The 26950-nt window shown below is 39.2% G+C and overlaps 2 protein-coding genes across 12 annotated transcripts in view; one reads left to right on the plus strand and one right to left on the minus strand.

Annotated features, from left to right (window-relative positions):
- Positions 1-1333: 1333 nt before the first annotated feature.
- Positions 1334-25072, minus strand: LOC141729013 (uncharacterized). Its single transcript, XM_074540427.1, has 4 exons — positions 24991-25072; positions 24269-24864; positions 5365-5495; positions 1334-3425 (listed from the first exon to the last, which is right to left on the minus strand). Exons 1-4 carry the CDS (start codon positions 25070-25072, stop codon positions 3407-3409), a joined length of 828 nt encoding a protein of 275 aa, XP_074396528.1. The 3' UTR covers positions 1334-3406.
- The window catches only part of FHIP1A (FHF complex subunit HOOK interacting protein 1A), a 92926-nt gene continuing 90076 nt past the window's right edge, over positions 24101-26950 (plus strand). For 2 of the 11 annotated variants that reach the window (XM_074541129.1, XM_074541136.1), the window contains exons 1-3: positions 24101-24390; positions 24655-24818; positions 24952-24986. The gene's annotated coding sequence lies outside the window, so the exon portion shown is untranslated. Of the gene's footprint in view, positions 24391-24445; positions 24819-24951; positions 24987-26950 lie in introns of those variants that run through there. The other 9 variants (XM_074541134.1, XM_074541139.1, XM_074541130.1 and 6 more) reach the window with 6 other exon arrangements.

Below are 26950 nucleotides of genomic sequence, written 5' to 3' on the forward strand. Positions count from 1 at the left end.
TCCCTTCCCTTCCCTTCCCTTCCCTTCCCTTCCCTTCCCTTCCCTTCCCTTCCCTTCCCTTCCCTTCCCTTCCCTTCCCTTCCCTTCCCTTCCCTTCCCTTCCCTTCCCTTCCCTTCCCTTCCCTTCCCTTCCCTTCCCTTCTTTCTGAAGTATAATTTTCCTTTATTCATTTACCCCATTTGTGGGATAATAAAGAAATTTATTTCTACTACCTTCATGATTAGGGAGACTAAGAAAAAGAAGTAGAAAAAAGTGAGAAAATATGGAAGGGAAAAGAGCTGGTTCAGAGGTCAATACTGAATGAGAGGCTGTCAAAGCCAAATTGATTCACAGTTTGAGTGCTGAAATATGCTCGTGTTTGCTCCATAACCACAGAGTTATCAGAGGACAAAGCTGATGTAGTGCTAAGCGAGCTGGCAGCAGCATGATGTAAGAAGAATTACCACACTGGACACACGTGAGTCTAATTCCTAAGGATATACAAGGCCAGCCACAGGAGAGAGTCCAGCAGCTTTCCTGCTGCAGTTTGCACTTCAGTCCAAAGAGCTGACAAAGGAAAAACTTATGGAAGAGAGCAGAGTCCTAAAAAAATTTCAAAAGGTGAAATGGGGTCATAAATTTGTTGTTTGCGGTAAATTTAGGAGCTTCTTGCAGTAATTTGTCAATTGAGGTAAATTTGGGAGTTTCTCACAGTCCTGAAATAGGCTAAAGGTATAAGTAGCTCTGATTTTGTTTTCTTCTGTTCTCCTGTCATTAAATGCATCTAAACTACCTTTCACTGAAAACATATATGACATACAGGTAGAGAATCTTTGCAGTTCAATACTAAAATTTACAGTCTCCTGGTTTTGGTTATTATTCTTTTTTTGGAGGTCTATGTGTTTAGTTGGTTGGGTTGGGGATTTTTCCCCTTCACAGTACCACCTGTGAGCACTTAGGCATTCTCTCATGTTTTTCTTGTGCTGAACACTGACAGAATTCAAACCTAATGGAAGTGTTCACCAAGTAACATTAATATACCGCAACAGAATAAATTTGCAATTAAATATTTGTATGATAATTACTAATTCAGTGCTCAGAAGTTTAATATTAATGAGATTGTAGCAGTCTAGATGCATTAATGTGTGTTTACTAATGGAAAAACACTTTTCTAATGTAGAAGTTTTAAAACAATTCAAAATACACTATGACAAATAGCATATTATGTGTTTCCAACTTTAAAAATAAATTACTTTGATCTGTTCCACATATTATATTTTAGTGATACATTCAATAACACACAGCTTCTTAGAACAATTTTGTTTTATTAAAAGTTGAGTGAAAAAACAGCTTGATTGTTTTGATTGAGTACTTGGCTAGGAACCCTGACAAACTGTGGATGACACCTGCTTATTTTAAGCCAGACAGCTAAACATCATGTAAGATATAACAGTGTTTATTTTTCAATTTCTTTGGTAGAGAAGGAAGGACCTGCATATCTCAGCAGCAATTAAAGGGAAAAGGAAAATAATCCTACAAGATAGTGTCACTTCTGTCTTTTCAATTTTACATCCCAACCCTTACTCTAATCACCAAATGTCAATAGGAGTAGATGATGACAAATATCCTCATCATCAGGGCCTCCATAGTAGCTTTAAAAAGGCTTAAGACTTGACATCAACTAAAGGGTTTATGTATTTCACACTCATGCTTGCAGGGATCTGTTTAGGTAGGCTTTTAGGAGTCCTTCACTCCAGTTAAAAATACTTATTTAAACAACTGTCGTTTCTGAGCTGACAACACCCAAAGGCATATCCATACTCTTTAGATAAATGAAAAATGAATTCCAGAACTATTCCTTTTTCTGACTCTTAGAAGCAGTTCCATATTATTCATACATTGCTACTACAAAACAATCTGGTGGTTTTTGATATCAACGACCACTTGCTAAATTCTTCAATGTTGAGTTTTCTTAGCAGTATAGCAAGAACGGAGGCCTTATCCTGTTTTTCCTATCTCCCAAATACTTTGCATTTACATACACTCAATTCACTGGGTTCAGTATTTTTTCCATGTTCACCAAGTATGATCTTAGAATTCTATCATTCAAAAGAAAAGGGTTTATATGATTAAAAAAATACCAAGCTAAAGTTTATAATGTGATGGTAGAACAGTAAGCAAATTTCCTGGTTTAGTCATAGAAGTGGCCAGACTCTTTTCAGTGGTACCCAGTGACAGAACAAGGAGCAATGGCCATAAACCAAACCACAAGGAATTCCTCCACCTCCACATGAGGAAGAATGTCTTTATGTTGAGGGTGGCAGAGCAGTGGAACAGGGGAGGCCATGGAATCTCCCTCTCTGGAGACATTCCAAACCAACCTGGAAATGTTTCTGTGTCATCTGTTCTGGGTGACGCTGCCTTGGCAGGGGTGATGGACTACATGATGTCTAGAGCTCTCTTCTAACCCTTCTGTGATTCAGTGAAATCCTAATATCTGCCAAATTTCTGGAGCTCCCAGTAGGTCTGGATTGATGAAGCAGTATTTTTGCAAGATGCAGTTGGCAAAATCCTGACAAGGATGGAAAATTCACAGCAAACTCACGCCTTGAATCAGAGCTTCACAGTAGCTGGTTTCTGGTGAGCTCTGTATACAACAGCTCTCAACTAAAAACTGTATCAACTTAGATTTTCCCTAAGGCATAATTTTCAAACCTTTTTAGACTTCCCTCACAGTTTCTTTTCTGTGGCACTTTATGCCTTTCCTACTCTTCCCCAATGTGCATATATGATAACTCCTCTAGCCTATCCCAAATTTCTGTCTTCCTCAACTGCAGCTACTCATACTGTTTATTCTTCACAATGTTTATTCCTTTACCCATAAAGAAAATGCACTCTTTCCTCACAGAAAAACAGAGTATATTGTCCAAATCTTAACAGCTGCTTGTTGTAATTTCATTAGCTCAAAGGAAAGGCCACATTCTTCAAGGGGGTGCTGAGCAGAAAGATTTAGGAGTATGGAAAGCATGAAAAGCAGAGAAAAGCCTTGGTAGAATTTCTTGGGGTTTTACACCATGGAAGGAGGTATTGGCCATTCCAGTCTTCAGAAAAGGCCTCACTCCAATTTACATGGGTTTTTCTTGTTTCTAAGGAGAGGAAGAGGTATCCAGGAATTAGTAGGGCAAAAAAGAATTCCAGACACACTCACTTGTGCTTTCTGCATTCTTTTTGGTTGTTCCCATTGACTAACTAAATTGTCTTTATTGACAAAATTCTCTAAATGCTTATTTCAGAATAACTTTATCAGTTCAGGAGCTGCTTCACAGAAAAAAAAAATCTTTTATGTGTACTGTGAGCTCCCCTCCTCCCAATGCTGTCTAAACGCCAGAAGTTGTGTAAAGGATCTCTACAGTGTTCAATTCCCGATCAGTAAGAGTTCAATGGTCTGGAAAATAAGGAAAAGAGTGTCAGAAGGAGTTTCTGGGATGCTTTTACAAAAGCCATGCGTTCAGCACTGTGCTGGAGCCAGGAACAACCTATCAGTCCTGAAGCAGCTTTCTCAGACACAACTTTATTCCACAAAACCTTCAGGATTCTAACAAAGATTTTGTATTCTGAAAGTCAATGATGTGGTCATGCACCAAATTTGTACCTGGACAAACAATTTCAGACTTCCTTCAAGATGAGAGAAAACAAGTGAGATGTTCTGATTGAACTGAACATATAATTAAAGCACAGTTTTTGATCTAGAGTTCAACTATGAAATCTACATAGACCACCCTCTCTTTTGCTCAGGTTGAAGGGGTGCATATAAAGAGGGTAGGTTTGAGTTATTCTTGTGCCTGTATTTTATCTGTGCAGCAACATATGGAATTTTCTACTGTTGATAGCTCTGGCATACACAATTACTATTGGCAAAGCAATGATTTAAAACTGAGAAAGGAATGCAAAAATTTGAAAAAGGATAATATAAAATATGCAGATAAGACCTTGGTCCATCTCACACAATTAGAGTAAATACAGTCTTCCAAGGGGATTAAGATGGGTTTATCATCCAGTCCCAGGGCAAAACATAGGAAATGTTCAAAGCAAAAAGAAAAAAAATATATTGAGAATTTCTGGAGTAAACAGTTGTCTTGTTTTATTCTGGTGTTTACACTGGCTGAATGTTGATATAGGGCTGCAGCACTAGGGCTCATCCATCTTTGGATTAGCACTAAAGAAAATGCCTTAGTTTGACAGTTGTAAGTGAGCCTTGTGCTTTCCCTGTTTTATTCACAGCTGGTTGGGTGTACAGGTCACGTTCCAGCCTCATTAGCGAACGGTGGCAACTGAAGTCTAGTTATTAATTCTCCAGCTTGCAAGTTGTAAGCAACTGAAGCCAAATAATATTGACATAATGTTGGCTGAACCAGAGATTGCTGAATCTAGTAGGATCTTTTTTTTCTGTTTCTTGATGAAAAATTTCTTGTTGGGAAAAAGAAGTGACTGCTTAGTTCTATACAGGTTCACATATGGCAACATTACAACTGGTATGTTAAAACCAGGAAAAGTTATATGTCTGAATGTTTCTATTCTGAGTCTTTTTTTGGAATTTGTTCAAGGCTTCTGAAAATTTACTGGCCTGATTTCACTTCCTGTTCTCCCTGGGAAGTGATTTTTTTCAAGAGTGCAAAGTTTCTTGTTAGCTTGAAATATGAAAATATTTCAGAATATCTAAGATGAAGATTACTTTTGCAAGATGTAATCTTCATCTTAGATATTCTGAAATACTTCAACATTCTTAGTCTTCTACTAGCAGAAGTACTGTGTTCATTCTGCATCATTACTTGGTCAAGATTTTCAGGGAACAACTATGAATTTTCATATTTCCCTGATGTATGATAAAATATATATTTGAAGAGGGCATGAGAGATGGAAAATCATCACTGTTAAGATGTCTCTAATGTGCTCATGATCACAATACTCTGGCATGTTAATTAAATTAACTGAAGCCTAATTTAATTAATACACGTTTTTCATCCTTCTAATTACAATAGCATGACTTTTATTTGTGTCTTTTGCATCTGTTTGTGTACACATAATCATTACTGTTTCTGTCAGTAATGAAGACATAATTTACAGAAATAAGCTAAGATTGACTTTTGTCCCTAGTAATGCAATTAAAGCCCAGAACTAAATGAAATAAAACATTATGTTGCATGACAGGACAGCATGTGTTTTCTCCTGTAGTTGCTACTAAAATGTAAAGGGAATTTTTATGCTGTCTTCCCAATCTCTTCATTATCTTAGGAATGCTATTCAAATGTATTTTCTTTTTTTAATCCTAAAATTTCACCTCTCCTTATCAAAAATCTGTAAAATTTTTTAGCATTGTGGCTTACCTTTCAATACTTGGAAAATCCAGTGAAATGAATCTTTGGCTATTCGTGGGTACACATGTTGCTTTTCTTGCTGTGATTGTACTCTGAACTGTTGAGTTGAAGGAATATTGAAATGTCAGCATGCTTCTTGCCTATAAATAAAGAACACGCATGTAGAATGAGTGGTGTCAAGAAGGGAATAACAAATCATGTTCAGATATAACCCTTTATTTCTTGTGTACAGGCCCCTCACAGCTCTATCCAATACTGATATACAATTTCTGCAGTGTAATCCAAATCACATTCAAAGGATGAACAATTTCTATTACCATTCATCTTTGTCAGGATCACTTGAACAGCACATGTAACTGAAATCTGCAAGAGGCAATCTTTTTCTGTGCAAAGTGATATCAGAATACAAACCATGAGCCGAGAAGAAACAGGAAAAACAGAAGTTCACAGCACTCCTAAGAAAGAAAAAAAAGTGATTCTATCAAACTAAGTAAAAACTGTTAAAAGTTATGTCTATTGGATTTAATTTTTGATTTTCCAATGTCTTGTTTCCAGAGTCCTGTAAAATGAATAATTTTATATTGAAAATATTCATTTAAAGGCCTCCCAGTTGTAATAGTTCCTCTGTCTTCACTCAGCCTGGGTAATACCCACATGCTACTTGAGAGTTTATTTCAAGCAGAAAATCCTGAGGCTAGCAGAAATATCACTTTCATTAAAGGCTAGTGAGAAATCAGGAGAAATGGTAGAATCAGAAATGGGGATTCAGGAAAAATGATAGAATCAGAAACCATCTAGAGGAACTGTCTTGTATAATCAGTGAAGGACTATGACATGGTCACAATGAGGAAAAGCAGTTTTAAGGAGCAATGAATTGCAAGTGAGAGAGACAGAAAGCAAGGAGTGGCAGTAGGAAAGTGAGAATCAGAACAAATTGCTACACATTTTTGTTTATTTCTGGCTTCTAAATGCCCTAAGCATCTCCTGATCACTCACATGTTAATCCAGAAAATTAAATAATGAAAAGACACACTGAGATGTTACTTCACAGAAATTCTGGCCTTACATTTGATATCATAGTTCTCTGAGCCATCAACTATAAAGTTGAGTAATTCCTTACTTTCCTCCTGATTACATTACATTTTTTGTTGGCTACAAAAAAAAAGTTGTGTTTGTGTATTTGCTCTTTGTATAATGAATATTCTTACATACTTATGATGAACCCACTTGGTCCACAATAACCCAGACCCTGATCACAAGAAGCTCTGTGTAGGTTTCACCACAGCCTGTGGTGTCATGTTTTCTCCATTTCTCATATTACACCTGGGAGCAAGTTTAGTGATGAACAGGCGCAGTGACAACAGAGATGTATCAGCACAGTTCTTCCAGGTGAGTGAGCCTCACTGAAATACCTTAGGGCATTACAATAGTATTGAAGTAGTTCTGCTGCACTTTAAATGTCTTCAACTGTTCTCTACTCATTTAATGCTCATTAAGACAGCTGGAGTGTTCTGCAATGGGAGAAGTCCTTTCTGGTGGTGGTATAAGGAATATAAAGGCTGTTTGTCCAAAGGCCTCTTGCAGAGCATGGCAAAGAAGAGCTGTCAGAGCCAGAATCTCAGCACAAGTCAGAAGTCAGTTCAGACTGTGAGCAATCCAGAATCTGAGGAGTACAAAGATGGTTTAAATGCAGTCTTGCTTCTCCTCCCCTAAGGCTGTGAATTCAGTTCTCTTTCTTCTATATATGCAGTGTAGAATTTCTCCTGTAGCCCTGCTGCATTGTTTACTTAATTTGTCAGGCTCCTTTCTACATCAGAATTGGTTTTCCACTCTTAAAAAATCAGTACAAATAGGAATGCTTTTCCTGTATTGTAAACAGGTACAGGAGCCTGGCACAGGTATTTCTTTACATCTATTTTAATCTCTGTCAGCAGAAGAGGACACTTCAGGATACTCCAAAGAGTTACAATCAGTCTTTCTACAAACTTCAGCTGGTTTTGGGTCAGGCATGTAAATCCTCACATTATCCACAAAACATGTACAATGTTGAAGTAACTCAATGGAAAATGACATATTTTCCAAACCTGGAGGTTGATTTTATGTGATCACAATTGTGGGGCAATAAGGCCATTCCATTTCAGTCCTTTGCCTCTCTTCTAGCAAACAACAAGGCTGCCAATTTCTGCCAGCTGTGGGAAATTCTGAGATATGAATATTTATCCACTGGGATGGGAAATGAGAATAATAAAGGATGATGTTTCAAAAAGCTGTATTTTGAAGGGAAAGAAAAGAACACCCACATAATTTTGTGGCAATTTGTTAAATATAAGACTGAAGAAAAATCAAGCCAGCTTCTTGAAGCTGGCACTGTGAAAGTGGCTAGCTTTTTGAGCCTTTTATTTAATATACTGCTCACAGAATTTATCACATCCAATTCTTTTATGACAGTCAGTATAACTTCATGTTTGTGTGTGATTGAGAGCTATATCAAAATGTGTTCCTGAAGCGTTGCATTGTATTGAGCCATTTTTCTCTTTACACTTCAATAAATTTACTTCTGTGTGTACAGTGTCCCCAGAATATCTTTTATAAATAACAGTACTGGAGATTCACCACTGCCTGAAGGTTGTGCTAGATTCCACCCATGTTCAGGATAGACTTTTGCAGTCAAGCCAACAGGAAAAGAAATGCTGGTCTTATAGACAAAACATGAAAAGAAATAGTACAAACAGTACACATAATTAAAGAAAGCAGGAGAATCAGGACAGAAGATTATTTCAATGCAAAACTTGATCTGAGGTGAGAGAGAGCAGAGCCCTGGGCAGCTCGAGGGGATACTACCTTCAGTATCTCTTAGGGATGCGTTCTTGATTGGATGGGACCATGACTTCCACTGTTTGGCAAGGGTGGCAGCAGGTGTCCAGCACACTCATTTTAATCCACTCATTCCCACTAAAACAGAGCATTAGTGAGAAGGCAGTGCTGTGAGGAGCTATGTCTAGTGAAATAAAGTGAGCTAGAGTAGCTGAGCTGAAGAATTTATCACTGTGATTATACTGACACAAAGAGCTTCCAGCTCATATTGGATAGTTTGGATGCTCTGTTCCTACACTGAATAGCTTATTATCCAAACAAATATATAAAAAAGACCAACAGAAACCTAAGCAACAGCACCAAAAAGCAAACAAACAAGCAAACAAGTGACAAAAAAGACAAGAGGAAGGAAATATAATGGATGAGGAAACTGAAATACAGAAAAGTGAAACAGCATTTCACAAGGAATGGGAGAAGCAGGTAATTAACTCAGCCTCTCTAAGGCTCTACCCCTTGCTGGTTCAATGATGCTACCCAACATCTTTACTGGCAAAGGTCAGGAAGACTGGGAAATCTACTTTTGGGTCCTCTAGGCACTTTCTCTATTGCCTCAACAGGATTCTGGATATAACTAAATTATCTGGACACTATGATAAGATAAATACACCGAATCTGTTTAACTGACTAATTTCTAGGAAACAGAACAAGAGAAAAGAAATGTAAGGCAGAAGCTGTTATTTATATTTTCATGTCTTGACAATAACATTTATTTGGTTATATAGGCCCTTTCTCCTTTTGATTAATTTAGATGGACAGGGATGAAAAGGTCTCTTTCTAAGATATTTTTACATTTCCAAAATATTGAGGGCATATTATTTTGTTTTAAAAGACATATCTGTTTGGGCTACCTGTGATCTCAAAAGCAGAGCCAAACCAGACAAGTGTAAATTATGCAATTAAATACAAGTTTGTTATGTGATGCCATTGTAAAACCAAAGTGGCATTCTAAGAATAGCCATGGCTCATATTTGGAATTCAGCAGAACAAATAATCTCCTGTTGCAGCCCCATTGCAGACATATCTGGAATACAGTGCACTGGCATTTCCAACCGTTTAGTAATACTGCTGGAGAAAAATTATGGTTGATTGTGACAAAGTTTTCCAAAAGTTTCAGGGGAAAATACAACACTTTGTACAAAATGGACATTTTAGGAGCTCCATGTGCAGGAAATAGTTCAGTTAATTACAGCAGCTCAAAACCGGTGTTAACTGTTCCAGTACCAGGTTGGGTTTGCAGTTCAATTCATCTTCATGAACCAAGAGTTACATTAATTATTGCAAATAATTAATTTTTGCTAGCTCTGTGTCTCTGCATATGTATTTTAATGTGCATCTGCCTGACACAGTGCCACCCAGCAGAAAGTGTGTGGATATTTTTTCACTGCCTACTGCTCTAATTCTCACTCTAGCCTGGCTGGTAGATTTGAGCCTTTCAGCTGCATGTGTTAAGTGTCAAAGACTGCAGCACTGCAGCACTTGGTAGATTTTTATGTGGCGCTGATGGTAGCTGGGGACCTTGGTGCTTCTGCTGCAACAAATAAACTACAGAGAGAGATCCTGCGCTGCCTGCATCGTGCTTCAGGCAAACTCACTCTCTTCTGCATCCCAGCCTCTGGCTATTTGGTCAGCATCCCTGTCCTTTGAAAATGCTTTCATTATCTTTCAATATTGTCACTTGGAACTTCAGTATGGTTTTAAGTCACATCACTTATGTTGCTCAGGCGTGCACAGACTGCTGTAGAAATACTTTAGAAAATGAGGTAATCTTATATCTCCTTTTATACTGGTTTATTTCCTATGCCCAAGATGTTTCTTGTCCAACTTCTCTCTGAGAACCTAATTTATATTTTTTTATGATTTTCCCTTCTTTCTTAACCTCCTGTTCATAGTAAAATTTTCTTGTAATATTCCTAAATGGGAGGATATAACTGTAGCATTGAGAACCTCCTAATATATATAACAGTTTGGATTATTAGGACATAGGCACTATTACCTTCTGGCAGAACTAATTAGCACTTTTAACAGCTGGCTCTGTTTAGAAACCAAAATTGCCTTATGGCTGAAGATCCTGGAAAATACCATTCTAAGAAGATTTGTCCCTTCTTATAATATTAACCTACATTAACAAAATATATTAAAATGCTGAAGAGAGTGTCTGGAACAATGTTACTAACATGGCCACAGGTCAGCGCCTGTTTCAGTTTAATGAAACTGAATCAATAAAAACTGTACAATAGATTTTTATTTTAGTAAGAGCAAGCTGTTTAATTTTTAATAATCCTTCTTCCTCTCTGCCCTCCAGCACATCTAGGAGTGCATGCAGGACAATATTCAAAGCAAAACACCTATTAAAACTTCTGAGCTTCTTCCATCTACTGGGCTTCTCTGGCCAATAAGACCTCTTTTATTCACTCGAATGAATTTGCTTTGGACTCAAACTTTCAGATCACTTTCAAACATTATTTATACAGAAAATAGTATAACAGTATAATAAAAAATAGTATAATTTTGAAGCCTTACAATATTTTAGGTAGCAACTGATCGTCACTGACAAGTCATAACCAGGGACTGTGTTCTTCAGAAGTTAACATCTCCAGGAAATTAGATCTCTATCAACTTTGGAGTTTTCCTCTTAACTTGGCTGTGCTAAAAATGAAGGCAGGAACACATGTCAAGTTTGCTTTTGTTCCACTTTCTGAATGGAAACATGCAAAATTGTCCAAGGCTGAGGACAATAGCACACACATATGGAGTGCCACTCCCACACTTTTGAACATGACTTTTGACTATGAAAGGTCTTGACACTGGGAGGACTCAAGTAAAAGTGCTTACAGGCAGACAAATCTACAACTTCTTCACAGTACTCTACTCACAGGCACATCTGCTAAATTGCAATCCTCTCCATTTTCAGATGCAGCCATTAAAACAAGTTTTGTAATAACTTACTAGGCAGCAGTATAAGTGAAACTATTGTTAAGAAAAGTTTAATACCCCTTTAACCTGTTTATAAAACCACTGTGTATGGCTACATATAAATGTCTACTCTTAAAATACTTGATTCACTTCTATGACTTAGTTATTGCACAGATTCAAAATCATCAAAACTTCATACTTATGAAGGATACCAGGCATGGGTCAGTCTAAGTGTTTAGTTGTTTTCCTGGCCGGAGTATTTTGAAAGCATTATCCTTTTGCTTTCCTTTGAAAATCTAACACAAATTAGCATTATTTGAGAGGGCCAGGACAAGCAGGGTCTATGTTAGGGCACTACAGGACACACATTATTAATGATCAAAAAATTCTCTGTAATATATTTAAGATATCAGTCTGGTAAATGCCTACAAATGATATGCTAGATTTTTCCTTTTGCCCTCTTTAAAGTATTCATACTCGCACTGTAGGACAGGAAGCCCAGATGTTCTCTAACTCATTCCCTTATTCCAGTGGAACTAAAGCTGTAGTTTATGTGCACGGCCATAGAGTGGCAGCCTAGTAACAAAAAAAATTGCACTAGATGTTACAAGAAGCGGGTGTTTCCTAAGGGTTTCACATTTCAGAGGGGTTTCTAAACATTACAGAGAAAAATGCAGGAGGCATGACTACTCTCTGGAGGGGGGAGTAGTGGGGAAGAGGAGGGGGAAATCTGGCCTTGATAAAAGCTCAATACTAAGGGGAGGGAGGAGAAAGAGGTTGAAAATTGGATGGCAGAGGGGGTCAGATTACATGCCCGTATAAGCAAAGCTGATCAAAGAGTAAGAAATGAAGTATTCGATTTATGTCTTAAAAATCAAATGCTGTTTCTTCCCTTTGGTACAGGCAGTTAAGCACTTCCATCATCTGTGGAAACTAGTGGATAAGCTAACATTAAAGCAAGCTAATTTTTAGTTAAGCAGTTCCCTCCACAGACTTTTCATTGATAAAAATACAGCTCAAAATGCCTCTGAATGTTCAAGGAGCCTTGCAAATCTAAAATGTCAAAGAACAGAATTTCATTGTTCTGTTGTTTGCCAGAGAGTTTTGTGTGTGACACAAGAACAATTAGATCTCTCTGCATTAAGCTTTTTTTTTATGTGGAATTAAGTGGGTTTAGCAATTTCAAGCACCCATGAAACAGTATGTAAAAAAATTACTGAAGCTGAGCTTTCTTTGCATTTATGTAAATGAAAATTAGGATTAACTCCATTAATGCTGGTGGAGTTTCAACAGCATGAAATTAGTGCGAGAAAAGCATTAGCCACAGCAACTTTTAAAGAAGTTAGTTCCCAGTGCTACTAAATTATACAGCTCATTATCCTTAAAACCAAAATTATTTTATACGAACCATTTATAATTTTACTTCAAATAGCTGCAATTATCAAATTGAGTTATTACACAATAAATATCTTCATGCTGCAATTCCTGATATTTGTATCTGTGATGTCCACACATTTTACTATTACTGGAAACCAGAAGTAATACAAAATTGAGAAAAGTGGAGAGATAAATGCCAACCAATTAGTAATCAAATATTGGCTGCACTATACTTTAAAGTTAACAACTTTGACTTCAGCAAGACTGAAGATTATGTAGCAGACTGAGATACAAATTGGAAACTAAAGAGTACTCTCACACAAAGTTGAGGAAGCCTTCGCTGGCAAACTCATGTTCCTTCAAATTACCACATATCCCTTTTACCCACACACATACATCTGACTTACTTGGCTGAACATTCAACGATTAAAGTTCAGAGAACTGGTAAATACAATATTTCCCAGAAATGTAACAGTTATTTGCAATAAACTGATGTTTCTAAAGAATTAAAAAGATAATGGGAACCTCCAACCTCCTCAATATTCTCCTGCTTATCAAAACAAAGGCAACATATTCTTTTCTCCAACTTCTACATCACTACTTCTTAGCCTGTTGACACTTTCATGTTTTTAATGTGAAAAGAGATGAAAGTCAAGTAAGCAATAATGGCTCATGAAGTGAGCCACAGATGGGTTTGTCCAGCCCAATATCCCATCTTCTGCAATAGCAAATAGTCCATACTTCCAGGAAAAGTATGAAAATAGCTTGAATAACCTCTCTCTTCAGCAGCAAGGTGTTCAGAAACTTTCTGAGCCAAGGAAGTGCCAGAAGTACTTTTCTACCATATCAATTTTAATCAGTGAGCCTTGTCCTCCATTCTGTTTACTCCCCTTTGATCCTGAGACCTCCTGCTAGGCTTCATTTACTGTCCCTCACACTACCACTACCTGCTGCTAACTCACTTGCTTAAACTTGCAACCAGATCTCTTCATTGGCAGCACTCCAGTGCTTATGTTATGGTAATAATGGTGCCACAGACTTCACTGACTGAAATTAAGGGAATAAACATCAAAAGGCCTCAGGAAACTATCTAGGATCAATGGTACAAAATCCAGCTAGCTGTCATTTACTAGCAGGGTCAATACTGTATAACATCTTTAATAAAGACCCAGATGATGGGATGGATTGTATGTATAGCACGTTTCTAAGTGATACCAAACTGGAGGGCATGGCTAGAGAGCAGGGCTGCTGTTCAGGCTCTGTATCCTGGATGAATGGGCCGATGGTCATCTCATAAAGTTTAACTAGGGCAAATGCAAAGTCCTGTGTCAGGGATGGAATAACTTCATGCAATAGGACAGGCTAGAAGCCAGATGGGTAAAGAGCAGTTCTGCATAAAAGGATTTGGAGATACTGGTGGAGTTTGTTTGAAATTCAGTTGAATGGGAGCTGGCAGCATGCCCTTATCTTTTACTGAAGGGGCAGAGCAATAGGACAAGAGGCAATGGGAGTAAGTTAGAAAACAGAAATTACCACGAGGTACCAGAAACCACTTTATTACCATGAAGGCAATCCAATACTAGAAAAATGGCCCAAAGAGGTTGTGGAATCTCCATTCTTAGAAACTTTTAAAGCATTTGAATCTGGGCTGGAAAAAGCCCTGAGCAACCAGTAATTAGTCCTGCTCTGAGCAAGGTCTTGACCAAGGCGGCTTCCAGAGATCTCTTCCAACATGAATGATTCTGTTTCTATTCTGTTTCTATGTTTCTATGAGTCCCTGGTTGTTACAGTTGAACCAGAAGAAGGTGAGGAATAAGGTGGGGAACACAAGAAGGCTGTGGGTGGACCTGTTGGAGCGAGTCCAGTGGAGTGCCATGGAATGATCAGTTGTCTGGAGCACTACTCCTAGGAAGAAAGGCTGAGAGAGAGTTTGGGTTGGAACTGGATGACTTTTAAGGTCGCTTTGAACACAAACCATTCTATGTTCCATGATTCCCAGAAGAGAGCAATTTCTATCAAAAGAAGCCAGCTTGTGACTTAATGCTAGGAGCATATTAACTACCAGAAATTATTTTCTGAAGTGCTTAGGATTCAGTACAGATCCAGTTTCAAAGAAATCTGGTTTTGCCATTTGAAATAACCATGCACTATACAACTATAGCCCTTCAGTAGTGCAATCATCTTCAGAAGAAGTCTATAAACTTCAATTCTGTTTTCATTCTATTTTATTATTTATTATTATCATGTATTCCTGGATACAGTTGCAAACCCAGTAAGCAACTTCAATTTGACCTTGCAGATTACAATTAAAAAATGAAACATGTTAGTCCATTCTGCCACTTTTTTCCCCACAGCTATATACAACTTTCTGATGTTATTTTCATAAAATTAGCAAGTTACATGTGTCCAGCTGATGAATTTATTTTGCATCTTTTTTGAAAATTGTACCAAAGCTTTGAACAATTTATCATGCAGGCATACCAGCATAGGAATACTTGCAGAGGAATACCTATTTTGTCTGCTTTCTCAGGTATATTGAGATATTAATGGAATTGGAATTCTGAGGCATTATTAGGTTGCCTTTTCTTGCATTCTGTGCATGACAACTATCCAGTGCACTCACCCACAAAAATTATGTGTATATATATATATATGCATGCACACATACTCACACATTTATACTCTTCTTACATATACATGGAGTAAGGTATCCTGGATCCAATAGTAATGAATGAAAAGAAAAATCTTACAGGCTACGTTCTCAACTAAGCCACAGATTTTCCTTTAAATAAGATACAGACTGAGACTCTGCTAGCACTTGGAATATAATGGGATTTCTACTTGTATGAATAATGCAGAATAGATACTAGAGGACTTCAAACTTTAACACTAGTTAGCATCATCATTTGGCAGGTGAGATATTTCCCAGAGGTCACACAATTCTACATATTTATTCCTACTGATTTCACTAATCTCTGCTCTGGAAAGCCAAGCTCCTCTACTAGAGCATCTCCTCCCATCTGATGCAGATAACTCCAGCAATAAGCCTCTAGTGACTGGAACAGATGTTTCTGTTTATTTAATTTATTTATTTTACTAATACACAGCTGCCAGGGCCAACAAATAAAAAACATTGAATTCCATCAGGATTGCTATTTCCAATGACTACATCTTAAAGGACAGTCTCTAAAATTGTTGTTTTTTAAAAACAAGGGTGTCAAGCTTGAACTTAATTATTTTGATAAAGAATCTCAAGACACTAGTATCTGGCAGCTTACATTCTAAATATATAAGTTCTTGGTCATGCAAACTGATTTCTCAGAGGCATACAACTAATGCTCTACATTTAGGGCATATTACTTGAGCTGTAAGGGTCCAAATGCAAAATTAACATCTTAATATATCATCCAAATTATTTCAGATAGTAACTATGTATTGTTCACATTTGTATTGGTAAATGGCAACAATATGCAAGTTTCCCTTAATGCAAGTAAATACTACAGGATCTCTTTCTTGGGAGAGAAATACAAGGTAGAACAGCAAAAGGAAAAAAAAAATAGAAGTACCCAAAAAGGCAGGTGAGAGACAAATTCCCTTGAATTCTGAGTATTTCTGGTTCTCTATTCTGCCTTCAGCAGGACAGTTAAAGGCCAGATTTCCAACAGCAGTGGCAGAGCTTAACTTTCAGGTGCTGGAGTGAGATTCAGCCTGAGCTACATGTCCCTCATGGAGCGCAGCCCCTACACAGCCCATCCAACAAGTGCCACTGAGCAGGAGCTGCTCTGGGCCAGCTCAAGGGCTGTGTCACACAGGGCATGTATCTGCAGTTCTCTGCTCCCTGGACATTAAGGGTACAAATTAGGGCTGCAAATGATTTTTTTTTTTTATTCAGAGAGCACCCAGAATCTAGAAACTGCTCTCAGAAAGAACAGAAGGGAGCTTCCTTCAGAACATATCTGCTGAGGGGCCGCTGTTGGCTCCAGATATAGTACATTAATAGATCATTTGCCTGCAATATAAAAGATCAGGACTTAATTTTAGCTCGGCCAAAAAAATTCAAACTCACTTTCCCTTCCTTGCATCAATATTTCTTACCCATCAATTTATGCAAAGTGGGAAATTAGGGAGTCTTTTGGAGCTGGAGTACTATGCTGAAAAGAGCACAATCCTGCAAAAGAAAACTAGAGGAGGATGATTGTATCAGCTGGCAGCTAGGAACTAACTCTCAAAGGGTGAGAAAGAGACTTGAAACTTTGCATTTTTTCCAATTATTTTAAAATGCAAAGGGTTATGAGTGCTTCTCACCTGCTACATGCTTTTGAAAAAATCCCAACAGGATTTTATTTATAAAAATAAAATAAAATAAATTATTTATAAAATAATTATTTATAAAATAATTTAGGCTCCTACCAATGAAGATATTTGACCCCCAAATCTCCAAACGCTATTGACCTCTAATTCAGCAAATTTATGATAATTTCAGTAAACTTTCTATTGAATACCTTGCAGAACAAGGAGGGACTTTAAAATACGGGGTTTTACATGTGTGATTTGGCTGGTAGTCATTCTGGAGGTTTTGTCTCTCTCCAGCTGTCTACTCTGAGAGTTTGAAGTGTTTAATTGCACACAAAGATGGGTGCTCAGCTTTTCTCTTGAGCTAAGTATTTATTTGGCATAAATCAAATTATTGGCAAAAAAGTTAAAATTAATTTTTCAAAAGATTTCACAAAAACTTCTTTCAATTAATAACTTTATACTTAAGATTCTTAACTCTTGTCACCCACAAACTCTGAAAATAACCTACAATGCAAAACATTAAAACCAACTCAGTTTCCAGAAAATAAACTTTTATTTTCTGTACATCCTTGCATTTGCAAGAAATGCGAAGCAAAGCTTTCTTCCTTGGCAAGTCTTACTTCTGTCTCTTATTTTCTCTGTAGAAAGTAACAGCTACTGGCCATGCAAAGTATCTGAAAATGGAGAAGAATCACTTTACTCCAGACCAAAGCAAGGAACAAAAAAGTCCTTGCAGAGAAACAAAACATTACTAACAACTACTCTCTGATTTTTAGATTTTTTTTGCCTTGCAGCTGAATGGTTCATCTCCTGTCTAGCATTAGCCTATTCACAGAGAAAATCAGCATTCATATACTCACACAAGAATGCTTCTTAATAATATTTCATTGTATTTCAAGTAATATAAGAGAGACATGCCAGCATATATGAACTTCCATTGCCTTTTTATCTCTGCATCTTCAAGGCATGCAGCTGCACACCCATTGTATTCAGAGAGCAGGAGGCTAGTACAGTATGACAATTTATTTTTCCTTCCCTCAGTTTCCAGCAGATGAAAATTTTTATCAGGAAAAAATTGAAAATTAAATAAAATTTAAAAAAAATGCAAAATTCCAGGATGACTGATTTCACATTTGGTAGATAGGCTCTGTCTAACTCAGAGTGTAGGATTTGGGATTTTCTCATATTACAGGTAACCTATTCCCCATTGTCAGCAGCTCAGTGATTAGAGTCTACCAAAAGGTCTATCAGGAGGACAAAGTAGAAGGCTTTAGGAAAGCAGAGAGAGGTGTGACTTTGGAAGGGCAGTATAATGGTGAATACTAAGGGAGATGTTATGGAAACAGAGAACACTGTGTAGGTATTAATAAGCAAGTGCTTCTCTAGGGAATCTCCACAGACTAATTATGCATCATAATTAGCTAGGAAGAGGCCTTGTATTTGACCCAGTGTGCAGCACTGCTCTTGTGGCCTGCTAAAATTTTCCCTGCTGGTGAACTGTCAACATTCTTTTTTTTTACAAGTCTGAAACAATTAAATTATTAAATTCAGGTTTTCAGACATGACTTTTGAGGGAGTAGTGTTAGAAAACATGGATGTTTTTCACTATTGATTATGATGTGACACAGATAGTTATAGAGAAGTAGCTTTGGCTCTATTTGCACAAATACCATGTTTGCTATAATCACAGTTTTTATCAGCAGAACAGCAGAGTAATGCTGATAACCTAATTTTCACTAAAAAATGTGTTCTGTAGTTCTTGGAAAAATCTCCCCCTGGACCTTGGAGTACAACTTGTAATTAGAAAAGGAGGGCTGAGCCTTTATATGTCTACTGCTACTCAGCCTCTAGGGATGTATTTTTGTTAAATATCCTCCAGCTGTATTCTTAAGGTAAGGGATTTGCTATGGTCCAGACATAAATCTTTTCTGGCAAAGATGGTTTAGCAAATCTGAAAGAAATCTATAAGAGACAGAAAAAGTTTCTATCCTGCAAATCTAGCAGCCTGTGGAGAAGGAAGGAGGTCTTGTCTTGTTTCTGTCAGAAGAAAAGATTTTTTTCCCTAAGTTGTCAGTTGCTTTCCTCCTCCCCAAAGACACAGTCTGAAGGATTTACAGCACAAGTACAGGGTTCAGCTCTGTGTCTTTAAAGCACAAAGAGAAAAGATGAGCACCTAAAGAGGACATAGGCCAGTTCTCAGATAATGGAGTGGCAATATTGTATCATATGCTTTGGGCACATAATCTCAAAAAAAACCCAAAAAACCACCCTCACAAGCAAAGGAATAGAGTACAATTGTTAATAGATGCCTATCTGTTAAAAGCCATTTTTTTAATCATACTTTCTGCTTTATATATTCTCTGTGCTAATTTATGGTGCCCCAGTTGATTCTTGCCCTCATGCTGCTCCCTCTTCTGTGCCAGAGTAAGGATTTATGTGGTGGCAGGTTGAAGCAGATCAAAAACCTGATCCACACAAAAGGGGGGCGGGGGGTAATTTTAATCTGGATCGTGGAACTGATCTCATTTATTAAACAGCTGTATAGATCAGGGAAGATGGAAATGTAGGGAGGAACAGAATGGGTGGAGGAAGGGAGGATTACTTCTTTTGCTAGCAGTGCTGACCTGTGACATTTTACAGTGCATGAGAAATTACAGACTGTGAGTGGACTGACTTTTGGAGCACAGTGAATTAACATATTCTCAAAATTACTGTCAGGCCCTTACAATCTATCATAGATAACCAAATCTGGTTTTAAAGAGGAAAAATAATTTTATTACAGGGGCAGTGAACTTATTTTGGTTTGTCTCATAAATCACTAACTTGTAATAGTCATAGGTAAATCCCTTCAACTAAATCCTGTTATATAACTTTTCAAACAAATTTACCTTTATTTGAAGTATTGTCTTGAAACAGGTAAATCAATACATACCAATTAAGATAGATTATGAAATCTTTAACTTTTTTTTGTTCATCAAAGTACAAACACTTAAAGGTAGTGGAGTAATTTCCAATCTATATACATATTTGCATTAGTTACCAGTCCAGCCAAGTGTCTGGATTCTATCCATGTAAATGCAACATTTATCTGTCCTGTACTAATAATTTTAGGATGGTACTACATTGAAAATAGTGTGTTACAGCAAAATATCTGCTAAACTGTATCTCAAAAAAAGCTTGAGGACATCTTTTAACATTAAGGGATGAATGCACCTTATACCATTCAGATGAAATATGATTTAGGTAGAAGTAACCAAAGGTTTTTCATAGGCACTTAGAGTACTTTCCTTTTTTAGTATGAAAGTTGTAATGTATGTGTAGAGAAAATTCCAAAGCACCTTTCTGAGGATTTAAAGCAAACTTTATTTTTTCCTGTTGCTCAGAGAATATAAGGAACAATGGCTGTAGTAAGGCATATAACATGACTTGGAAAATGCCTTATTTCTCTTCGTTCTAAAATGGGAAATGTTTATTTTCTAACACCTTTCCTGGAAATCAGATCTCTTGCTAAGAAGCAAATGTGGTATAGGCTTGTTTTATTGAGATGGTATCTAGATCAAATCTAAGAAAAATTTGTGTTAAATGGGACAGAGGTTCCCAGTTCAGAGGTCACTTAATTTACAGTGAGCATTCTGGTTTGTTGACAGTAACTTGGGTTTCTTTAAATGAAACTATTTCTGTCTTAGGGATTTTCTCTATGTAGTGCACCTGTGACAAATAATTGGAGAGTGCAATTCAATACTTTGCATAAAGTACACTTCTTTATGGACAAATGGATAAAATATGCAACATGAAAAAATGAAAAAAGAAATCTACTGTAAGAGAGCTCTTCTAAAAGCAGTCTGGTTTACCTTTGTAGATACACTTGGTCATTTTTTGTCTGCAACAGAAAATATCTTTCTGATGCTGCCCTGGGTCACAGAAAGCAGAAACTTTCTGGAATTTCATTAGAAAGCCTGATTTTTCTGTGGAGTAAAACTTGTCACCAAAAGTATAAGCATAAATGTTGTTGTGTACTCTAACTACTGCAACTACAAAATTAGTTGTAATTATTAGTAACTTCACTAGAGGTGCTGCACAACAGTATCAATGGCACAACATTCAAGACCAGCAAGTGCTGGTAGTGAAATCTCATGCCACCTTTACTACCTGCAATTATGCTGTCAGTCAGCTGTGTTTGTGTTCATGTGTTGTGCCTCTAAATCTTACACTTGGGTGAAGTGTTTCTCAGCAGCTAAGAATGCCTTCAGAACAAAGAGGGTGAGTAGCAGGATTAGTGTGAGCTTGTGATAAGCCATCTTTACACCTCCATCTCTTCTAACTCTGTGTGATAGAACAGCTTATCAAATCATTAAGAGATAGGGATGTAAAAGGATGGCTATCTTGGATTCAACCTAATTATCACAGGAAAAATAATTATGGAGTACTTTTAAAATGCTTAGAGCAGCAACAGAAAGAAGCAAACTAGATTCTATCAGCATCTGCAAGAGGCAGTGCTTCAGAGGCCCACTCCTTAATGATCTGCTTATGAGGAGAGTTTCACACTAAGGGCATCTTTGCTCCGTGTGCTGGCTGATGCTTCCCCTGCTTCTGAGACTGAACAATTTAAACAGAAGTATCCTCTCAGTTTCTCCCAAGATCCTAAGCTGTCTTCTTCTCTGCTGTCCTAGACAGCAGCCAAATGCCATCCATCTCTGCACCCAGGCTCAATAGCAGCACTTGGAAGCTGCTTCCTGAATTTATGTAAAGAAATACCAGATCTAACGTTGGAAAACAGCTCTGCAAAGAGAGACATGCATGCTCAGACATCTAGGCAATAGATTCTGGATTCAGACTGGGAGGGGATGGTGTTACTAGCTCTGTTGAACACCAAGCACCTCTGCCATAGCATTTTCAATAAAGAATTATATGGCCTTACTATTTCATCTTGCAGTTCCAAAACCAATAAACAACAGCATGTGAGGGAGGAATTATAGTCCCTAGAAATGGCAGTACTCCCTGCTCCTTAAAGTTTAGATTTAGTTTCAATGTGTGCCAAAATACAGTACAAGAACCAATGATTCTTCCAGTCTTCCTAAGTGGAGGAGTAGAGGAACCTCAGTTATGTTACATCAATTATATTTCTTAGTGGATTTTTGGATGATGGTTTTACCCTGGGTTGGGAAAGCTTAACTCTGGCATACCTAAGTGTGAGTTAGTTTGTATGAGTCTTGGTAGATAGAAATCTCAGTAAATTATCCTTTAATTACATAGAGCATTGGAAAGAATGCTTCCTGAGCTCAGAGACAACACCATTACACTTGGTAGATTACACTATACATTTATTTAAATGAGTTGTTACCCTAATAGGCCATTGTCTGGTTTTTGGCTGTTTGGAGGGCCTGGAAAGGCCCGGAGTGGCCTTGGGGCAGCCCGCGTATCAAAGGACGAGAAGAGGCTTCAGTTCTTCTTTCGGTCTCTATGTTTATTAATTGTTTATCTAAAAGATTTTCTTTCGGCCCGACAGAGGTCTGCTCAGCAGCCAGCCATGAGCACACTGTCCTGCCCTCCGGGCAGCCACCTATCTTTATACCCATTGTTACGTGTACAATATTTATCATTTTTCCCCAATACCTTTTATTCTTATTGTCCGGTGCACTTTCAGCAATGACCAATCCTAAAGTGCCACCATCACCACAGAAGATGGAGGAGAAGAAGAAGAAGAAGAAGGACAGGACACGCCCCAATTCCTCCATCTTACTTCTCTAAACCCCCCTGTACAGAAATCCTAAACCCTGTGTCTCACCCTCTAATTAACTAATCCCTTCACCATTCACCCCGGTGAAACCCTCCTATCCTCCTCATACAGGTGTCGTCTCCTGTGTAGGATCAAAGTCCAGCCACCAGACACTTATGGCAACATTCCAGGACTCCCGAGCCCCCCAAGGGTGGTCTCGGTGGCTCGGCACCTCAGTCCTGAGGTGCTGAGATCCCACAGGCCATCTTCTATTCCTACTTTGAGTCTTTAGTGAAACCATAATAAGAACACTTACAGTCTAATTAATTTATCTGAAGCCTTGAAAAAAAAAAAAAAAAGAAGAAAACATAGTGGCATATTGAACTATGCCTAACTATTCTCCACAGCAGGCTATCACAGTTACAGTGAGGTATTTAAAATAAGAACTAGATACTGTTACAGAATCACAGAAAGGTTTGGGTCAGAAGAGATTATCCAGTTCCAACCTCTTGCAATGGGCAGGGATGCCACCCACTAGACCAGGTTGATCAAAGCCACATACAACTTAGCCTTGAACACTTCCATGGAAGGAACATCCAGAGCTGAGAGGAACCTGCTGCAATGCTTTACCACCGTCTGAATATGGGATTTTTCCTAACATCTCATCTAGAGCTCTCTTCTTTTAGTTTTAAAGCCTTAGCACTTGTCCTATCATTATGCACCCATAATGGGACAAAAGGTCCCTCTCACTCTTTTTTAATGAGCCTACTTCAGGTATCACAGAATTGATATGGTTGGAAGGGGCCTCCGGAGATCATCTAGTCCAACTCCTGCCCAGGCAGCGTCACCTCCAGCAGATGACTCAGGAACTGCTCCAGATGGGTTCTGAAGGTCTCCAGAGACAGAGACTTCATGACCTCCGTTTGTTCCAGTGCTCTGCCACCTTCAACATAAAGTTCTTCCTCATGCTCAGGTGAAACTTCTAGTGTTTCAGTTTATGCCCATTGCTCTTTGTCCTGTGGCTGCGGACCACTGAAAAGAGTCTGGCACCATCCCCTTGGCACCTGTCTTTAACATATTAGTATGTATTAATGAGATTTTTTTCCCAGTCTTTTCTTCTCTGGACTAAAAAGGCCCAGCTCCTGCAGTCTCTGCTCATGAGAGATGCTCCCAAGTACTGGAAGGCCACAACAAGGTCTCCCACCCAGAGCCTTCTCCAGGCTGAACAACCTCAGCTCGCTCAGCTTCTCTTCAGAGAAGTGCTCCAGGCCACTGATCACCTTGCAGCTTGTATCATTAGGGAACTACCTCTAATTTTCATTTGTAAGATCGGGATAGATTTAAAATGGTAGTTCTGGCTTGCGGGTTTTCCAAGTAGGCAGGCAGAGATGGCAAGAAGCTTTCTTAATTGCAGGGTAATCGTTTCTTAAGTCGGGCTCTACCCCCCGAATCGTCTCTCGGCGGGCCCCCGCCCGGCAAAGGCCGCCTCGGGCCGGGCCTCCCCCGGCAGGTCGCGGCTCCTCCCCGCCGCTCTGACTCACGGCCCGGCCGCGCTTACACAAACTCGGCGGCCGGTGCCGAGCGGGGGCCGCCCGCCGTGAGGGAGCGGGACGTGGGGGGGCGCGGGGTAAGATGCCCGTCTGAGGAGAGGGAGCCTTCGGGGCGGGCGGCCGTGAGGGCGCTCCCGTCCGAGGGATTAACGACGGCCCCGCTGTCCCGTGGCGGACGGCGATTTACCTGGGTGGCCACCTCCCTCTTTCCTTTCTTCCTTCCTTCCCGGAGCCGGTGATTTCGGCGGAGAGGGAGTGGAGCCCGCCTGGCCCCTCCCCGGAGAAACTTTCCGCCGCCACCCGCGCCAGGTAGGGGCTGGTCCCGCTGGGGCGGGGGCCGTGAGGGGACGGCGGCGGCTGGGACGGGCCCGCACCGAGTTTCGGGGTGTCGCGCCGCCGCTCGGCCTCGTCGGCAGGCGGGGCGGGCTGTCAGGCCGGTGTCACCCCCGGCCGAGCAGCTGCCGTCTGCCGCAGGGCCGCCGCGGGCTGAGGGCAGTATATAGGTCAGTGGAAGTAATGCCCGCCTAATCCCCTTTATCTTTTTGGCTCGGCTTTTCCGCTGTTGGTTTTTAGGGCGACCCTTGGGCTGCGTTGGTCGCAAACTTCTGGGAGAGAGAGGAGCCAGGCTTCGCGCGGGGCTGTGTGAGCGGTCAGGTGCCGAGGTGAGAGCATGGGATACGAGCTTTTGTTTTCCGGAAGGCTTTTCCTCCCAAGTGTGACGCCTAACGGAGTGCCAGGTATTCCTGCGGGGCGCTGTCACCCCCGTGACCCTGTGTCTGGGTGCTGGGTTTGGGTTCGGACTTCTGTTTTAACAGGTTAATTAACATTGATTATTTCTTTCTCCTTACGCCACTCACCGAATCACCGAAGGCTATGTCGGCGTTTGCTTTGGATGCCAAAGGAAGGTACAGGTCTCGGCAGCTTCGGGGCCCGGGTAACGGGGGAAGGCAGCGTGCCCTGGTGGAGTGATTACTGTGTTGCTTTCTCTCATCTTTGAGGAACTATTAGCGAGGTCATGTGAACCTTTCTGTTGCACAAAGGTGCTGGGAGCAACTCGACATGATTGAATTGCTCCACGTGGACAAATACATAGGTGCTGGCAGGTGCCACTGTCTGCTGGGACGTGGTGTGTAAGGCCAGCCTGCCAGTATAGGAGTTTGCCAGGTTGGGATTTGTGGCTTCTAGTAACTGAGAAAGGCTAAGGCATACTTCATGGTATTTGGAGATTTTTATTTCAGTCTGACTTTTCTCTTCCCTGGGCTGTTTGATTGGTTTTGTGATTAGTATTAACATATCTCATACAATGACAGTAAGAAGAAAAAAATGCATAAAACTGATTGTGTGATTTTGTATGCCACCATATTACTTGTGATTGAACTGAATGTGACTTCAGAATCTGCCGGTGCCCTCTCTGCCCAGGTTGTTTTCTGTTGATCAATGTGAAACTGATGTTGTGCAAGCGTTTATAGTTACGTTTTCCTTTAGTACAACAGTGTTTTTATTCTCCCATATAGCAGTAAGAAGGATTTAGGGCCTCATCTTAGTGGGGAAGCACAAGGTCTTAGTTTTGTTTTCATTTTCAGAGAGAAAAGGCAGTGATAATAAATTATCCATTCATAGAGATCTCTCATACACCAATGAGGTAGTAGTGTTAGGTCATGCAATGTAGATCCATGTCTCTGCCCTGTGCTGGTTTTATATCATAATTTCTAGAAGTAAACCTTTTAGAAAAAATGTTGATTGGAAGGGTTTGTAATACCTAAAGGAGTGATGTCAAATGACAGTTTTCACCTTACCTGTGCCACTTTACTTCTGCTGGAGTATGTGTGTACAAGAGTCCACCTGATCTGAAACTAATCTAAGAATTAGGACCTGATGCTGTAATTTGTTTCTTTCTCTCTGGCTCTGCTTTAATGAACAAAGGGAGAAAGGAAAGAGAGAAAATTGTAGAGGGCAAGATTGTACCAGTGAGATATTGATGTGAGGATGGCAGTGGTGAAACTTGTGGAACATCCAGATGCCTTTTCCTCTGATCTGTCTCAATCAAAACAAATGTTTTCAATTGACTTCCACTAACAGCTGTTTTAGTCTGTTTATTGACCCATGGTGACTGACAGTATGTGCTTTGAAAAAGAAGTGAATTCTATTAGATTGATGAAAAATGTGTGGACAAAGCCCGTGGAAGAAACTTAGCTTTATGTACATAGTTTCCTTTTTTTCTTCTTTAAACTGTACTGTGTCTAAATTATATGGTGGTGCTGGTAAAAACTGGATTTTACTCTGTAAGGGTTTTGGCTTTGAGTTGTTTTTCTTGTTTTAATTTTGGGGTTTTATTCCTCTAAATGGGATACAAACCTTCATAGAATCTGAAGCCAAGAGAAGCAAAATTGGAGAAACTGCTGCTAATGTGGTTTTATTTGATCCTGGCATGAAACTGAGTTTTGGAAATCTATAGCTATGTTTTCTCTTCAAAAAGATTATAATGATGCATTGATGCCTGTCAAGCTTAAGTCTTCAGATTTACAGACTCTCAGTACCATCTGAAGCATCAGTTTCTCTGTTAAACTGTACATTGAAGGATTATTAAGATTACTTTGATATACATCGTTTTAAGACTTCTTTTTAACAAAGAACTTATCCACAAGTGCTGCTGTTCCTCCCTTGCATATCTTTATTTATTATATATAGATGCTGCCTTTTGATGCCTGCAGAGGGTTTCATTGAAAAAATCTCCAAGTTTTAATTAGCCTGATGGGAATCTTGTTTAGCTCTATAATATTTGAGTAGCATACTTCACTTCTTAAAGATGCAGTTCTCCACATCCTGATCTGATGTTACTGTGAGCAGTAGTTTCCCTCAGACATGAGAA

Source organism: Zonotrichia albicollis, chromosome 5, assembly GCF_047830755.1.
Source record: "Zonotrichia albicollis isolate bZonAlb1 chromosome 5, bZonAlb1.hap1, whole genome shotgun sequence".
Lineage (NCBI taxonomy): Eukaryota > Metazoa > Chordata > Aves > Passeriformes > Passerellidae > Zonotrichia > Zonotrichia albicollis.